Source organism: Anneissia japonica, unplaced genomic scaffold, assembly GCF_011630105.1.
Source record: "Anneissia japonica isolate Jap-2015-1 unplaced genomic scaffold, ASM1163010v1 scaffold522_len1101056_cov227, whole genome shotgun sequence".
Taxonomy (NCBI): Eukaryota; Metazoa; Echinodermata; class Crinoidea; order Comatulida; family Comatulidae; genus Anneissia; species Anneissia japonica.
In genome coordinates this window covers 433012-452662 of record NW_022756123.1, presented here as the reverse complement: position 1 = coordinate 452662, position 19651 = coordinate 433012, and the positions used below count along the sequence as shown (strand labels likewise).

The following is a 19651-nucleotide window of genomic DNA, read 5'->3' as shown; positions in this document are numbered from 1 at the left end:
AAAGGTGACCCCCAATTTTTATTACATATTCTGAAAGCATGAGTTGTAGATGATTTTATAGGTCAAAATGGCTGATCGGACATTATGACGTTATCATATTGCCATCAGAATTTTTTAAAAGTGAATTTTTATTAAAGACGTCATCATTTTTATACTTATTTGTACGTATCTCGCTTATTCTTGATCGATCGTCACCCACCTGTGAGTATGTTACAGCTGAGACAATTCTCTTTCGGAAGTGCCCCTTCATTTTTTTTATTTTGATGACATCATCATGGTCAAAATGAATGTTTTTCTAACCTCTCCCAACTCTTCCATTAAATCTTTGACGACCGAAGAGAGGGCGGCAGACTCGATATTTTCCTGCACAGTTTGAAAATCCTGCTTACAGTATTTTTCCATATTTCACTTTTGCCAGACAAGCGGATCACCAAACTCTTCCGAAGTGACGAGTTCAAATCTAGTTTAAAAAAATTTAAAACCTAACCAATTAACTTGTGGTCTATCAAAAATGGTCAGGCTACGGCCCTGTTTAAAATCAGGGGTGACAGATGCTTAAAAGAATCCACATGGGAAATGGAATTAAAATATTTCTGAATATTCATAAAATTACTTTGCTTTAGGTAAAATTAATCATCGTAGATCAAAACATGCGTACTGATGACAGAAAACCCTGTCAGGAAATGCGTATTGACAATGACAGAGTGATTAAGGTAACCTGTAACTGACAACCTGTCATAAGCACCTTTCTTCCCCTCTCTCTTTTCTCTAGCGTTTACGTTGGAAAACAACAAATCGAGTAACACTGAATAGCTCGTTTAAAAAGATAAAAAAAACCCTTTTCTCAGCTAAGTAATTCAGCTAATTTACAGACTTTTCACTAAAACTATGTCCATACCCTACTATCAATTTTTGTGTGTCACATTTGTGTGATGTGCTATATATGGGCATGGTGATGTCATGTTACACCTACATGGGCACATCACATTCACATGGGCACATCACATTCACATGGGCACATCACATTCACATGGGCACATCACATTCACATGGGCACATCACATTCACATGGGCACATCACATTCACAAGGGCACATCACATTCACATGAGCACATCACATTCACATGGGCACATCACATTCACATGGGCACATCACATTCACAAGGGCACATCACATTCACATGGGCACATCACATTCACTTGTCATATAAAATCTGATAGTGTGGACAGAGCTTTAAAAAATCCTAAAATTGATTAGCAGCCAATCTAAAGCTGGTTTCCACTTGGCGAATTTATTCGCGTGAATCGAAGCGTCGGTTCACTTCCTGAGCTCTGATTGGTTGCGCATTTTTTCACTTCGCAAGAACTCCGATAGGAATGTGAATGCGGATAAACCGACGCTTTCAATTCGCCTAGTGGTAACCCGGATTAAGGGTCTATGCAACGGATATAAACAACATTTATGCTTTTCGTAAATGAATTTAAAGAAATATTTGAATTAATTTAAAGCTAATAACTTGCTGTATGTACAAAGTCAACTGAGTGTTTTCCAGTTTCCTTTCATCTTGCATATATTAAATCCTGTGTCAGCCATTTTCTTTTTAACTATCCTATCCCCTTACCTTGAGTGGCCCTTGGCTTTGTTTGGGATGACTGAACATAAAATAAAAGCAATTCAATTTAATTAAAAATAATTTTTTACCTCAACACAGAGTGTATGTTATGTTTTTAAGAAGCTACATTTGTTAACTTCTTGTTGTCAGACACAAAGTACAAGTTACTATTTTTGTACCTTGCAGAAACACAGAAAAAGCATGATTTTTGGATCAACTTCTCATTTGATAATTCAATTCAATTTCCATGCTGTCTATTTGTTGTGTCCAAAACCTCAAAATGCATGCAAGACAATTGTTGAAAACTGGGTATCAAAATGAGAACTCTGACCCAATACAGTTTCTAGAAGTTTATAAACCCTGGGGCAACAGAGTATTCATAATTTAATTTTCTTTTTTAACAATATCTGTGTCAATTCCTGCTGAGAGGTGATCTTGCTTGCATCTTCCTCAACATTCCAATTAATACCAAGAAGACTCATCCAAAAAAACATGGAGGCATGATAAAGGAAGTCAGTGTTACTGTACCTCAAGTGGACTAATCAGATATAAATGATTTTTTTTTGAGTGGATTAAGCAGACACTATAAATCATTTATTTTGTTTGTCAGACTGAAAATTGTTTGGTTAACATTTTTATGATGAAGTAGAGCCAGACTTGATTGATGTGATGTGATCAGACATTTTGGAAACAAATAAAACAAGCAAAATATATAAAAAATATATATCAGTAAAATTTATATATATATACACAGAACTTATGTTGCAATACTATCAGACCAAGTGTGGTCAAGCACAAAGTCTATCGAGTTTGTCAGCTTAAGATCTGTCCATTTAATGCCAGTCCACCTTGTTCAAGTGATAGATGTACAGTCCGTTATTGATTTTAATTGATTCATATCATTTAGGAACGTCGACCAAGGATTGCCAATAGCAAATATATCACTCTTTGAAACGCGTGTAAAAATCCTTGTCACTATACAGATAATCTTCACACAAGTGAGACAGGAAATATATTGGTCAATGCACCCAGAATATTTCTTTTTTTTTTTCATCTCTTTCTTGGACAGGACTATGATGACACACAGAACCAATGGATTAATTTTCTCTCTGAAGGACGTGGAAATTAGAGTTTTAAAAAATCAAGAATTAGTGTAGATCAACATTGGCATGTTTTTCAACAAGTGAATGGCAGCTTGAAAGCTTAATCCCTTTCTGACAGTCAGATTGCAAGTTTGGGTATAAACATATATTAATCAAATTCTTTCATGTTTTCATTGTATGTATCCAAAATCCATTAAAATTGCAATAAAACAGTTAACATTTTGAAGCAAGCAAGCTAAGAAGCTAACCCAGTCAATGAGTTCCTTTAACAAGTCAGACCCAGCATATATTTGGATACTTCAAGACTGCCTCTGGGATGTGACTGGCATCAATGGAAGAACAAAACTGAACTGAATATAAAAATTGGGGGAAACGTGCAAGCTGCAGGGTGGCGGATCCCGAACTACAACCAACATGTTACGAATACATACGGATACAAACATGGCCCTCCACAGCCAAATTAAAAACTCACATTACATTGCTAGCCAAGTCTTGAACCTGTGTCTAGAACTGAAAAGGGCTGTTTGCCATGACCAACAAATCATTAATAGAAGATTTCAGATCATTCAATAACCAACGCACTGACAAATCGAACAAGAATGTCTAAAAATATAACCTTCAAAGCTTTCCTTGTCTATTATCGTTGATTTAGTAATCAATATTCATTACAACTACTACAAATAGTATCCAATAAAAAAGAAATAAATAGCATGTTTAAGAGTCTAATAGTTTTTTTCAGGTAATGGAAGCACGGTTGAATTGAAAATTCATTTCCTTAAACTGCATTAATGAAAATTTTTCGTTTCTTGATTAGGCAGCTTTTGACATTAACAACTTGTTAAGTGTTTGTTGGTTGGTGGCAGGGATTATACAATCAACATTAGTGAACCATTGTTAACAAGGAAAGACGAAAACAAGATAAATTGATTAAGTTCTTTGAAATGAGAAGTAATGTTGTGACAGGTATTACATCTTGTTTTCAAAATAGCAGGTGTTTAAAGACCGAAATTGAGCACATTATCAACACACTTATCTCAGGTATCTAACATTTTTTGATTCGCGTTCTATTATATATTCTCATAAAATAGCCCGTTGCTTCCCACTAACACGGTCCGCAGTATCAAGTCTTCTGCAGTGGAGTATCTAGAAGTCTTGAAATAGGGGTGCTGATGAGGGGGAGAGAAGGTGAATTGGGGGGGGGGGCCTCGATGATCAGTTGAGATGCGCTAATTCACAAAATGAGGTGATTTTTACCTACTTGACCATGATTTTTTGGGGGTGACTCAGATACGCCACTTGTCTTCTGTGACAACCATATGCAACTTCCACATATAAAAAAAGGTAAAACCAAAACTGTACCCACCTAAACTTTTTGGCATTTTTTTTTCTTTTTGGGTGGGAGGGGGGAGTGTCTGAATATGCAATTCTGTGAATTTATACAAATTTGCTTTAACTGTTAACTCTTGGAAATCCTTGATGGCTCACGGAATACTTAACTGATTTACGGTCAACAGTAATTTTTCTGCTTCAACCTGTCAAAAATTTAATCATACTTTATGGATGGTGTTAAAAATTGGATAATCAATCAAACTGTCATCTTTATGAAAGAATTTATGTATTCTTGAAAAAGGGAATCTTACTGTACAAAACGATTTTCAATATGCTAGTGATATGATAAGGAGGATGTTATTTGCTTCTCAAACATCATCAATACGACAAATACTGAGCTTGTTTTGCTTTAACAAGTATGCGTTGCCAAGGCCACTGAAAAAAATTAATAATGAGGTGTGAAAGAAAGAGGAAAGGTATTTAAAAGGGACAGTGAGAATAGGGAAAGTGGATATAGGTGATAGTGGAAGAGATTAAGTACTAAGGGCAAAAAAGTAGACAAGAATATACTGGAAGTGTGGAGACATGTCAAGAATGGATAGTTTGTAGATGGTGGGCAGTACAGCGAGCGGGCAATTAGTGGTGTATCTACTAGTCTCAAAACAGGGGGTTATGGGGGTGCAAAGGTGAAATAGGGACTCGATTAAGGGGAGTGCTAGCTCACAAAATAAGGTGATCATCATCATCATAAGGGACAGAGGGATTTTTTGGGCATGTACCACAGTGCCCCCCTAGATATGGCACTGTGGGCAATGGGGATGATGACAGTGTAGAAAAAGTGATAGTAGGGAATTAAAAATTCATAGATGATGATGACTATTTGGTCTTTTTATATAATAAATAAATAATAATAATACTTTTCCCAATGGAGACCAGCTGGGTCTGCTTGGGGAGCTCTGATGGTGGAAACTAGAAAAACCAGGCAATTCTGAAGCTCAGTTCAGCATATTATTATTATTATGCCCAAAAAATTAAAAACAATCGTTCTTTGGCAGAATAAGTTGTGGTCAACAGGAGGTGCACTGCTTTCATACACACAGTGAGCAGCCTGTGTATAACCTTGAATTGTTTATAAGATAGTATTCATTTCCATTATATAATAAACAATTTGGACATAAATTGAAATCTCAGAAGCCAGTAGCATTACTGCCCATCTCAATTTCAAATGACATTTCTGTATAACTCAATTAACTTCAATAATTAAATTTGATCACTCTACATTTGCAGAAGGGCATAAAATACTCCAATATTGATTGAGACTGTTTAGCTAGTTGCTTCCCATGATTCAGTCATAGAAAAAATCACATTTAATATATGAACTGATGCCTGAAAGAGCTTGGCATTCAATATATTATGAGCGGAGTGTTTGGCTGAGAGGTAATGTTCAGGCTTCTTGCGCTGTAGACCCTGGTTCTAACCCAGCCAGCACCGGGTTTTAATTGGGAGTCTGATCGTTCATAGAGAGCAGCTTAGCTCAGTCGGATAATCTGGTGGTAGCCACTGTGTGTGCGCGATGAACCGTGGAGATCTCTAGTTCCCCGGTTCAATTCCTATCTCTGCCTCTCCTTGTGTTTCAGCAAGAGGGCTGAAATACAAGTTACAATAGCGCACCGTCTTTCTGATGAGACGTTTAAGCCTTTGGTCCCTGGTGCATTTATGGCCCATGTGCACGTTAAAGAACGCAGTACACGCTTCTGAAAAGAGTAGGGGATTGCCTCCCGGTGTACTGTCCAATCACCACCAGAAGGACCCCACTGGAAATAAGTCTTCTTCTAGACTTTCGTGGGCTATCCTTGGTGTTTACACAGAATAAATCCAATCCAATCCTGCTCCTCGAGTAACCCTTGCATGAGAGTTCGGTGGGATAAGGGACAATATGTATCCGTTGTATGTTGGTACTGGCACTGCACTGCGGCTGCTGTGGGTGCCCAGGGGCTCAGCCTAAATTTCCAATTCCAATTGGATTTGGAGACAAAAAAGGAAAATTTATTTTACTTTATTTATTATTATTATTCAATCCTGCCTTCAATCTCAGTTTAAACGCATACCAGTAAAATTTCAACATCATGAGTTTAGATCAGATATGAAGCATTTCACCAAACTATTGCAAAGTCCTGTACAATAGGTTAGTAATAAGCCATTTAGATCTGTCTTGCTATTATTATATTATAAAAATGCTTAATTTGCCAGCTTTTTTGTGAGCCCATCTAATTACACTACTGATAGAAATAAATTTAAACATCCTCTGCATTAAATTTAATAGGCAGTAAAACAGCAACATGTTGCCTACATCTATAAAGAAGAGGATCCACTCTTTAAAACAGCGGGAAACAGGCCCACTATTTCAATTTCAGAATTAAATGATAGTTTTAATCAAAACAGTAGGAACTCACACAAAATTTCCCCTCTAAATTTATCATCATTTCTCAATAACTTTGAGCAGCGCCAGTGATTGTTGACTAGGTTGACCTAATCCTGAATGACACCACAAAGGACTGTTCGCAGCTTTCTTCATCCAATTGAGTTTGCAGCTTTAATTATTGGACAAAGACACAGCTTTCCTATTTTCAGTTGCCATGACAATGAAGTCAAGTTACATGTAAGAGGATATCAATAATAGAATTCTGATTATAGAATTTAGCCAGTTGCTATAATAATAAAAGTAGATCAAGTGACACAGTAAACAAACATTCTACAATATGTTTACAAGTAGTTTTTAAATTCCTTTTATATTTCACATGAAATTCAGATTGAAGTTGAAACATTGTTTTCTTTTACTATGTTGGGCTAATGCATTTAAGCAATCAAATTCAGTTAGTATTTAAATTGTTTAAGTATTTTTTATTACCTTTTAGCTGACAAATAGATACAGTACAGTATATGATAGATTTTTAGATGAGCAACTTGATTTGAAGATTGAGGTTTTGCAAATTTCATCATGTCCTTTCAGCAAGCGACATACATACAGCGTAAAATCATGTCTCAAAAGTCACCTCTGTAAATAAGAGCTAAAGCGCAAGAGACTTGTAATTTGCGCTATATAAAAACTGATTATTATTATTATTATACATACAGTATTACATACATTAATGTCATTATTCAACAGCATTCAAATCTAAGAAAAAAACACCATGAAAATACCACTATTGGAAAGTAAGACCATGCTTAAAAGAAAAAAAAGGACATCCACAACATCGACGCATTTATTTATTCATTTTCATTTATTTATTAAAAATTGGACAAAACTGTCCAAGAGGAAGCCATGGGCTGAAGCCCCAACACAAAAGTGGGAACCTCTTGACATAAAATAAAATATAATGTACAGTAAGTAAAATTAGTATGGAACACCATGGTAAACATTTATATTACAGTAAAAATTACTATAAAAAAAATAAATAAAGAAAAAACACATGGTGTGGATCAATGACATTTAACAGTTGATCGAGGTGTTTATCAGGAACTTGAGAAAATGAGTTAACAGGCGGGCATAAAAACATAGGATTGTTTATGGGGGAAAATCATTTGAATTTTGACTAGCTTGAATCCAGACATTAAAATTGGAAGGTGGGCACAAGGCCGTAGATCCACTTCCATGTTTCTCCACGTACAGCTGCCTCCTGGACACAAACTTATCTACCAAGGCATCCAACAATTACCTAGAGTACAATAAACTTCCCATTTCTTTGAGGACATGGAAGAAGAGTGCAAAAGTCAATCAGATTGTTCGCTGAAACTGGCACATGAATCTATGTCAATTAGATGATAGGATGAGATTGCTTCCTTGCAATTTTCCAAATAATTGGCTTAAAACAAGCCGGTAGGATGAGACAACATGGAGTGAATTTTTGTGGCTGTTGTCAAAAGCTGCAATCTCCCTGAGGCTGGTTAACAGCAAATTAGATGAGTGTGATTGCTGTTTTCTCAAATTGAAGCAGATTCTCTTTATTCATTAAAATCTCATAAGAGGGGATTGACCACTTGTAGATGGCTTTGTGTTGTTCTTTAATAATAAATAACTGATACCTCAGTTTATCTTTATCAGTTAGTTTATCTTGTACTTAAGTCACTTTTTTAACAAATTAGAACATAAAATATCCTGAAAACTATATTTTTTGAAAAAATACCTATCTACCAGACAGAATCATACATCATCTGCACTTTCTGCTTTAGGCCAAATAAAAAAAATATTATGTTGGCCACGCTTGATCGACCCAAATTTTACGGAATTCATGGTCGACTACAATTAAGGAACAATTTTGTTTTTTTCATGAGCTAATAAGGCTGGGACTAGGCTAGGCGAACAAGGCCTAGCCTATTTTGTTGCATGGTATGCGATGCGAATCCAAAATTGTTGTCTTATTTGTGTATTTTCTACTTTTAAGCGTAAACACATTTTTGGTTAAAAAAAAAAAATTCCTTACCGATTGTTATTCTTACCTTTTGTTATTCTTATATTAGCGGTCATCCATAATTATCAACATTTTCAAAAGAGTACAAAACTTACTCTTTTCTGTTACCCCCTCCCTCCCCCTGAAAGTGTACACAATAAAATGTTGATTTGTGTAATTTTGAGATCAACATTTTATGTTTTTCATAAAAGAGTACTTATGCCTACCTTTCAACCCCCTCCCCCCTAAAGCGTATGTTTGTACTCTTTTGAAAATGTTGATAATTATGGATGACCCCTTACATTTTCCAAATTTTTTGTTCATACATTACCAATTAAAGTCTATTAGGTATTTATTATTTCTATTAGGTGGAATAAGAAATAATTAATATTGAACTTAATTTTTAAGTATTTTCATAGTTTATATACCTCGTAATAAAATAATGCATATTTCTTACATAATGCATTATGTCAAAGCCCTTATTAACCCGGTCGACAGATCAAACACATATGGAGAACATACTTAGGTCCTTATTGAATAATCCATAATGTTGTAGAACATGTAACCTCTGCACTTGCATTCAAACCTACCTAGAGTATCCTGATATTTATATAAAATATAATCAAAATGTGTTATTTTGATTAAATGATGCAACAAGATGTAGACTTTAGAAAATGCCTACACTCAACTCATTAGTAGAGTACATCAAATTTTATCTATTAATATTTTTATTACCTCCAACCACTACAGTGTGTACTCAACAATATCACAATTACCAGACAAACTCGTAGTTTTAAAAATAATTAAATAATACTAATAGTATTATAATAATGTTATCAACAAAAATATCTGGTTCAAAACCAAAAAGGATCTAGCGAATGAAAGTGCATAAATAGATGTCACACAATACAACAGCTAGTCACCCACTGACTCAGACATTGCCCCAGGATACATACTTGGTACGACAACAAACAACTGTCGACACACATCGCCAAAAGTACAAAACTCTCTCCCCTGGATCAATGTGAGGCATCTGTCATTTATCAATAATAATCATCAAATAATTGTTAATTTGTTCAAAAGCAAAATTTACAATTGAAATTTTTGTTTTAAAAAGTTTTCAGCTCTAATGAATTTAATTTCAATCCAAGTTATTCACCTCCTATCAGGTACCCATATATTTATGTATGCACAGAAACAAATGTAGATTAAGTGTCTGAACCCAAGTACATAGGCATAGTGACCAGCAGCAGACTAGACCTCCTTCTGATTGAAGGCCCGCAGCTGACCACAGCGCCACACGCTTTCATGTTATTAGAATTGTGATCCGCAACTGATATCCCAGTTATCTTTTTCAAGGAATGGAATATTGGAGTATTGATAGAAACAAAATGTAATTTTAAATCTCTACCAGTATATTTTTGAGTGAGTGCTAAAAAATGTATAGACATTATTAGTGTAATAGAGAGCTTTTGATTTGTGGTACGTTCTACCGTTGTCGTGCAATCGAAAGCTCCCTAATATCAATTACTTAGCAAAATTAACTCCATCATTCAACACAGTCAATTTCATATTCATGAATACTATTTCAGGCCATTAAATGAATGACAATCATCATATCTCAGATATGATGACCATGATAATCTCCATACAATTTTCATTTCATTTAATGATTCATTTCGCAGTGGTAACAAGTAGAGACTTGCAGGCTATAACTCAAGGACAAATTAAGAAGCACAGAGGTTTATTCTTGCTTGATGCATAATATAATATTACTAAATGCTTGTTCATTGGTACTGACATGCTTAAATGTCTGATATGGAAACTTAACTTTCCATTTTAAAGGACAGAGACTGTTTTAATAGAATCACAGCTATGCACATGGAAAATGTATTGCACATATGTATTGCATTCTATAGTATCATTATATTGGAGCAGTGATGTTAGCTCGGTAGTTGCCTTCAAAAGAACTCAGACGAAGCCTATGGTAATCATACCGACTACAAAACATCAAGTGTATCAAAACCTACAGTCAATGCTCTTTCACTTGGAACCAGCTTCCAATAACTTCTTCTAACTCTTTGTAATCTTTGCACAGAAAGACCTTTCTTTTTTTTTCGGTGGCTATTCACATTCGTTGTGCCTTTGATCTTGTTTGGAAATAGCACCATAGAAATTCAAGATATCATTATTATTACTTGTTACTTCTATAGCACGTTTCCTTGCGGTTACAAAGCGCTAAATGCCCTCCACTATAAGTAATATTTCACCCCGGGGTACAGCCCACCCAAACCAAAACCAACATTGTATGTATTTTGTTGCTGTAGCCTATTTCTCAATACAGCAGTAGCGGAGAACATAGAGTTTTAAATAAAAATATAGAAATAAGCTCCCAAGATGTTCCTTCCAGGTACTATAATTAAATCAGTGAAAATTAATGATTCATAATTTGATTTCACTTGCAGCCCCAAATGGCAACCTGATTCAGTTTCATTATTAAAACAAAAACATAGAAGTAATCAATAGAACATGCTCTATTCAGTACTGACTTCATAAAACCATTCCCTTCCAGGCCAATTGTCAAGCAGTATATGAACTCAATAACAGTAATAGAGTTACTGTAAGTACTTCCTTAAATCAATGATTTCCATACATTTTTGTGTGATACTCTGAGAGAGGTTTTGTGGGAAAATGACAGATTATTATAAAAAGTCTGTCTGCCTGGTCATTAAGTCACAGATACTTTCTTCACCAACAAACAAAGTTTTAAATGCGTACAATTAGCCTTTGGATTGATGACCTTTACATTATTTAAATTTAATCAATTTACTGATATTTAGAAATTGATTAATGATAATTGAAAATTGGTAACTCTGAATAATTTTAAATGTGCTTTTATATTTTTAACAAACTTTTTAAAGGATTTTTCAGATTTCACAACAAACTACAGTACAGTATTATTAAACGAAAATTGGTAACTCTGTATCAATTTAAATGTGCTTTTATTTTTTTAACAAACTTTAAAGGATTTTTCAGATTTCACAACAAATTATTATTAAACTACTAGTATGGATAAACTAACAATGTTATTTCAAAACAATATCTTTTATATTAAATTGATACGTTTTATCTGTAAATACCAAGGCTTTACATTTGTCAAGTATTGTGGATAAGCTGTTCTGTCATTGGCTACCTACCTCAAGTGTTACAGTTTGTTTAATAATAAAATAAATGAATATTGAACATCAAATATACAGCTGCATGCAATCTGATTATGTATAATATTGTTCTGTGTATTGTGTCATAAATGTACTCTAGAAACAGGCTAATCTTGAGGGTGTCATAATATCATGAAATAAATATAGATTTATGAAAATGGATTATTATGGCAGAACCATAAGAATATAAACTGAGTGCACTCAAATGCATTCGATCTTGAAGCCCGAGGCTTGCAACACAAGATGGCTGCTGAAATACTGTATAGTGTAGTTAATGGTTTAAATAGCACATATAATACTCCAGCTAAAAGGAAACTACACAGCATACAGAATAGAGGAAATTAAATTTGAATAGGTAAATGAAAGTTTACTGTAGAATATGTGTATTACCACTATAGTTTGCGCTAGTCAAGTCAACTCTGGCACAGTGGAGCTCTTGTCTATATAACCACAGCAATTTAGTATTTTAACACATTTATTTATATATTCAATGATACCGACATTCTTTTAAAGAGAGATCTTACTGCCAAAATCAATACTTTATACAGTATATACACGAGTCTCCATTTGTTTTTGACAGAACTCACCTATAACTAAACACCTCTCCGACCATAGAAAAAAAAGTTTGTGGCCCTTGACTAAACAAAGTACCCTCTGACTGATTAATTGTTGTGCAAAAAAATACATGCTAGCCCCCCCACTCTATCACACCCCTACCTTCAAGTCAAGACAGATCCAGACCTGTCAAGTCCTGCGCATCTCGCAGGAGTCTCACACATTTAACTTCAACCTCACACGAGGCCTGTATATTCTCACACATTCCAGAATTTTTTCAAATTATATTTTTTTAATGTAATATTTTCTCACAACAAGCATACAACATGTACAAACACGACTATCGGCGCTAGCGATTCCGTAGCGATCGTCAGTGTTCGACACCACCTGTGGTACTTTGTATCAATGTATTCAACGTAAAGTGTGTATGTTATATCGACGCTTGACTGTATTTTCTATAAGGATTGTGACCTCGCACCTAATTTTCGAAAAATGCCCAATCTCAGGCGAATCTAGAAGAAATCTCAAGTAAACCAGTGTGAGACCCTTGACAGGTTTTCATTTCTCAAGGCAGCGACGTCAGCATTTGAATAAAGTACATATAAATTGCTTAAGTCAAATTTTGAAGTAAAATATTATATTCAGTATACAACCACCGATTAAAAAAACACCACTAACAGATAATAATATAATTTATGATATATTTTTCTTTTATTAATAAAATTTTATCTATCTCTCATCAAACCATAAGTGACTTGGCATTTACAGAATAAAAAACAATCTGTGATAGCTCAGAAAGTGGGTCAAAAATGTCACGCTTCCATAAATTGTTCGTTCCTAATTCAATTCATATTTTAATCATAATTCTTGTAAACAATAAATATGTTTTTTCTTCTTTTAAAGCAATATAATCTACCATTTCAACCAACAGTATTTATTAAATTTTACATATTACATATGCTTGATTTTAAAACTGGTTTTCAGTATTTTATTATAATATATCCAGGTTGACTATTTTAACTATGTAAAGAATTTTTATAAGTAGGACCTAGAGTGGCAATGTGATTGTAATGTAGCATTTGTATTGCAATGTTGAGGTTTTAGCATTCTAACAAAGAATTTTAAGTTTAAGAAAATTTCTGGTATTTGAGATTAGCCTATAGAGGGCTCACATGAATTTCTATATCAACTCTTCATTATATTTTCATTTAAAGATTACTACAGATTTTTAAAATCATAATAGTAGTGAAAGATTTTTAATTTTATTTAATGTAAACAACCCTTTTAACCCTCTTGATCCCAACTTCGACTGCAGTTGAAATGGATTTGAAGTTGAGGCTACCCAACTTCGACCGCAGTTGAAATTTATTAACAAAAAATAGGCTGTTTATAAATTGCTGTTCTGTGTATATTTTGGCTCTAAACTTTCAAAATCTTTTGCACACATGCGTCAAGCTTGTTTATTTCTGTATTTTTTTTAAAACTGACATCGTGCCTTGTAAAAAATATTTGAAATCTTAATTTGAAAACTTATATATCTTAAAATTTCATTGGAATGGCTGCACAGGATGTTTATTATACAAGAGAGCGATCAAGTTATATTTAGATTTTTACAGCAATGAAGACAAATTTTGCAGTAATAGTAATAGTTTGGCATGCCTATCAGCTGTGATGACTGGCAGGCGATAAGCAGTGATGACGGCGGTGATGTTGATGATTAAGGGCCTAGGCCTAGAGAGGCTACGGTATAGTCAATGGAGTGGAATGGAAAGATTGTGCTTATAATTATGCATGTTTGGGCAAATGATTTATATAACGATGTCTATTGTGAGTGTTTTTATTATTTTGTTATTATTTTATTTGGCTAATTGTTCTTTTTTCAGGATTTTTTGGCCAACGATTTAGGCCTAGGTTATGCCTATTCCCTATAGGCATTTTGCTATTATTATTTTTTATTAGTACTCTCTTATCTACACATGCTTTTCACTTAGAAAACAAAATCCTAAAAATATGAATTATACATCAAGTGAAAGCTTATTCTATAAGGAACACCTTTTTTAGAAACATTTTTTTTGTAAAAAATACAAAAAGTTTTTAAAAATTAATCAGAAAGAAATACACTTCTGCAATTAAAAACCAAAATAAATCTCATTCTGCTTACGTTCAACTGCATCACGGTCTGTCAGGATCAAAGTTTATAGATGTCTACATCTTCTAGCTGGGTACAGTCATTTTCAACATATTCTATGATTACATCTCCACCACTGAACAAACACTGTTCTCCATCCAGCAGTTCATACAATTTCTGATCCATTGGGTATACTACACCAACAACTGGATGGAAGAGTCTAAGTTTCTGTATACAAAAACAAAGAATTTTCTTCATGTTCCATCTTGTGAGGTAGCAATATGATATTTAATAATCTTATATGATACTTAATATTGTAAATTATCCATTTACTGCCAGTGAATATAATTCTATAGGCCTACCTTGCTTGTTGCCAGGTTGTTGTCATTTTTTAAACCCACAGTGGACGCAACCTTGTCAACAAGCCGTCCAACGCTCCATTCTTTTGAGAAATACATAGCCTTACTCTTCTCCTTAGCTCTATATTCTTCAGGTAGATACACTTGGAAATACAAACGTTCACACTAGAAAACAGAATGAAATAACATACACATGCTATCAAGATTAGAATTTTAACTATGGGCTGCAAAGCAAGGAAAAATCTTTCATATTCAAAAATGATTAAATGAATACATTTTATGAAAGATGCAACTCATTTTTGGCTAATAATAATAACAAAAATTATGATAACAATAAAATGATGTAGGTGATGGCTACGATGATGAAATCTATGATATTGACAATGATAATAGTGATGATGACAAAGATAGTGCATCAAAATAATGGTGAAATCCAATTTATTAGGATTGATTTTCCATTAGCTTTTTATACATTACTATATACCAGTGTGAAAAGACAGTATGTTCCCAAAATCTTGCAAGTGATTCAGGTGGGAATTTACCGCACGACCCTCCAGATAACTAGCCTGGTGTTGAGCATTCAGTATGGTAACAGGTCAGGTAGGGAAAACATCATTCCTATTAAATTTTCTGACAGCACTGGACTAGTTTGAATCGTGGTAGCAGGTCTTACCTGTGGCACAGCTGTCTCCCCTACTGCATGCATCTTCATCTTCATCAGGGCAACCTTAGCAGCTGTCTTCTGTGCTTTGGTACTAATCTTTTTCCTTGGTTTTGATGGTTTAGACTCTCTTGATTCTGTTAATAAAGAGTTTTAAAGAATCTGTTTTATAAATAAAATTTGGTTGCTAACAAAAGTAATGTCCTGGGTAGAATTGTGGTACACCTTTATTTACCATCCTCAGCAATCAAACTTTTCAATTACATGAAAAAACATGAGAAGGAAATTAAGCATTCATTGGAAATCCCTGAAATACCAAAGGGTTTTCAAAGAACCAATAGGATTGCCTTGAATAGCATTGCTGTGGATTATTTATAGCTCAGTCGACTAATCTGGTGGTAACCACTGTGTGTGCGCTGAACCGTGGAGATTTCTAGGTCCCCGGTTCAATTCTCATTGCTGCCTCTCCTTACGTTTCAGCTGGAGGGCTGAAGTACAAGTTACAATAGTGCACCGTCTTTCAGGTGAGACTTTTAAGCCATTACTCCTGTGTGCATTAATGGCCCATGTGCATGTTAAAGAACGCAGTACACTCTTCAGAAAAGAGTTATGGATTGTCTCCGGATGTACTGCCCAATCACCACCAGAAGGACCCCACTGCAAATAAGTCTTCTTCCAGACTTTCGTGGGTTATCCTTGGTGTTTACACCAAATAAATCCAATCCAATCCAGTCATCAAGTATTCACTTTTAACAAGACAGTTAATATCTTCTAGCACATTGTGTGTATCACTATATGTTGGTCTTGTGATATATTTTAAAATGTTTATTGCTTGTGGGACTCACTGGAAAGAAGTGTTTTCTTTATGCGTTTTGGATTTTACTCTTATTAAAGATGATTAAAAAGAAACAAATAAAGGCCATGCTATCATTTACCTGCAATTTGTTGGATGAGTTGAGCTGTCTTTTGCATTGCATCTGGCTTCTCTACTAGCTTTTCACAGCCATGATCTTGTTGATGACGATGACTTGATAGAAAATAAAAATCATTATTAATAATAAGTTGTAATGAAGGGAGTGCGCCATTCAAAATCAAAGCACATTGTGTTAAGAATTGTTTACTGCATGCAATGTGGGCAAAATTAACTTTCCAAGGCTTGTCTTGCTCTCTTAGATGTTTAATACTATTTAGGTTTGCTACATATCCCCTGTAAACATGGTTTGAATATAAAAATATATATAAAATAAACAGCCAGATTCAAACAAGATGACAAGATGACATCGAAAGCTTCCAGAAACTAAACAATACCTTTGAAAGGTAACTTTGAAAGGAGCGTGAGGTGCAGCGTCTAAGGTGTTGGACTTTTGATTGTGAGATCGGGAGTTTGAGACCGACGCTTGTCGCATCACTTGTGTCCTTGGGCAAGGCATTTTACTTACATTTGCCTCTCTCCACCCAAGAGTATAAATGGGTACCTGGTAGGATGCTCTGGCATTGAATGTATGGGTTGTGCGCGAAAAAAAACAAAAAAAAAAAACACTCTTTTATTATTAATGACAGAGTTAGAGAATAACTTTCATGCGATTTTATATGTAAAATATGTTGCTTATAGCTCCTCCAAACACATCAATTTGTATTCAGGGTAAACAAAATTACAAATAATTTAAGAATGATGATGACATTTGGCTGTTTTAATGTTCTTACCTAAGGCAAAAGTTCTTTCTACATTGTTCACAGATGACAGGAGTGAGTTCCTTATTCTTACAATCATCTTGTTCACACGAATATAAAGAAAATGAGGCTGATGACGGACCAGTTACTGTTCCACCTACTTTTGTATTCTAATTTTAAATTATAAAATATTATTTATGAGACAGTTTGATTTACACTGAGATAGATTATTCAGTCTCATGCCTGTACTTTTCATTTCACTGGGGTCACATGACAATGTGCAGTAATGCATGCTTGTCAGTACATTACTATTATAAAAAGGTTGTTAGCATGAAAGAGCATCAATATACACAGGGCCAACAGTTTCAACACTTCTTATGAAAACATATTTCTGCACTTTTAACAGGTCACAGGGAGCAATTAGACAGTGATTCAGTTTAAAATTTTGGCATCATTTGCTGTATACAAACACTATTAGTAGGCTATCTTTGAAATTGTGTCAGTGTATTTGTGTATTGTAAACTAGGCCTACATATTTTCATGCATCCTGGGGAATAAATACATGAAATGAAGAATTAACAGCTGTCACCGCATCAACATTATTAGACAATGGATACCAACTTACCTGGACACACTCATGGGATCCTTTGCTTCTATGTTCCTTACTAAAAAATAAAAAGTTGACATAAAAGTATAAAAAATAATTACATAAAATTGTCTCAATGAAATAAAGCACTGTAATGCTCATTCAAAGGGCTAAGTTAAAAAAAATGTTTAAAAGAGAACTAAGTAAAAAGGCTGAGGGAAAACAGCCGGGGAAATAGGAACAGAAATATAACCACAGTGGAATACTTTGGTGGTACAGTGTATTTTTCTGACAGGTCTAAAGTATAGTTTTTTACAACTTGCAAGAAAATCAGGTCCTTATTCAAATTTCTGGATGGGGAAATGTATTCAATACACAGGCCCTACTCTATTAGTCTGGATTCCATGTTCAATAGGAACTTACCAAAATGTGCGGGAACAATTGTCACAGTAAAATGGAAGAAAATCTGAAATGTCAAGAAAATAATGGGTATGAAAGAAATGATTAATTAAAATGTAGTACTGTATACCAAAATTCAGTTTTCAACCAATTATTGCACAATTTTGAAACACTGCTGGTCAGAATTCAAAACTGAAAAAAAAACTTTATATATCCAAACAAGATATTTGTTATTACTGACAAAGATCATAAATACTATTAGTATACGACACACAACATTCAAAATTTTAAAGAAATAGGGGAATTAACTAGGCCTACATGTATACATAAGAGACTTAGGAATTCATCTGCCAACTAGCACCTGTTGCAAAAACCTGCGCAGCCTAGCCTCTCTAGGCCTACAGTAGGGCCTAGTCACATAGTATTCAACATTTGACAAAATATTCCAAAATTTGTACAAAAATATTAGCATAGTGAACACCATCAAACATCATCCTCCTTAAAGAATAAATAATATTTAAAATTGTTAAAAAATTGGATAATCTTGCTGATGACACTTTTTTTTCAAAATGGTTCAGGGGACACTAACTAGAGGACATAGACATAAGTTTAAGATTAAAAAGCAAAGTTACTGGAGTAGGATCAGGCAGAATACCTTCTCAATAAGAAAGAGCCATTAATAATTGGAACTCACTGCCTGCACGTGCTGTTGAGGCTACCACAGTAAACCAGTAGTAACAAAGCAGCTTTGGAGAAATCCTGGGCAAACCATCCCTTGAAGTATGACCCACTATAATAAAAGTTCCAGTGGATGTAATGAGGGGCAAATATATATGCAACGCTTCCAGCCACTAGGCATCAAAGAAAACCAAAGTACAATTGACAATTGTTCCAATAAAGAATGAAACGTAGAATCAACTATGGCCTCTTGCCTGTCATTTTTCGGAGTCACCATGCTCATATTTTATAAATAAACCAAAGTAAAGTAAGTAAGTAAGTAAGTAAAGTAATACCCAAGAAAGAGGCCTTCTTCGTTATCCTACCATAGGCTAGGCCTACTGCGTTACTGAGTAGAAAAGAGTATCATCGCGGTCGTTATGTCCCGACTGGCTGGCCTTCTCAAATCAGTAAACGCCGCTTGCATCCTAAACTAGGCCTAGGGCCTAGCGTAGGCTAGGCGTATAGGTAGACCCCGCGACCCAAGCTAGCTAGCCTAGGCCTAGAAGTAGGCTAGGGCCTAGCCTAGGCCTGTCCTAGAATCTTAAATTAAAACATATAATGTAAATGGTGGTTCTTTCTTTTCTATAGCGCCAACAAATATATCATTGACTTCAATTTCAATAGGCTATATTGATTCTGAAACTACAAAATAACTAACCAAGCTGATTGCAATTTGGAAAGTCACAGTGTTTTCCGATGTGTAATTCGGCCATCGCGCTTCTCCCCTCGTCTGTCTGCCCATGCGTGACTATTAAATGGTAACCACTACAATGCTAAAGTGTTTGAAGAACCAATAGGAATGCCCTGAGAACCATTGTGGTAGATCTGATTTACCCTGCAAAATGACTTGACTTTTTATG

At 34.6% G+C, this 19651-nt stretch overlaps 1 protein-coding gene across 3 annotated transcripts; it reads right to left on the bottom strand.

Moving 5' to 3' along the window:
• Positions 1-258: 258 nt before the first annotated feature.
• Positions 259-19637, bottom strand: LOC117124044 (AN1-type zinc finger protein 1-like). Of its 3 annotated transcripts, XM_033270167.1 has the most exons (9): positions 19450-19637; positions 18096-18138; positions 17712-17751; positions 17120-17256; positions 16351-16442; positions 15428-15552; positions 14758-14919; positions 14429-14623; positions 259-460 (listed from the first exon to the last, which is right to left on the bottom strand). In XM_033270167.1, exons 1-8 carry the CDS (start codon positions 19502-19504, stop codon positions 14456-14458), a joined length of 822 nt encoding a protein of 273 aa, XP_033126058.1. In that variant the 5' UTR covers positions 19505-19637; the 3' UTR covers positions 259-460; positions 14429-14455. The 3 variants fall into 3 exon arrangements, with proteins under 3 accessions (XP_033126058.1, XP_033126057.1, XP_033126059.1); XM_033270166.1 differs by lacking the exon at positions 259-460 and having other exon boundaries at positions 12185-14623; XM_033270168.1 differs by lacking the exons at positions 259-460; positions 17120-17256 and having other exon boundaries at positions 12185-14623.
• Positions 19638-19651: the final 14 nt, after the last annotated feature.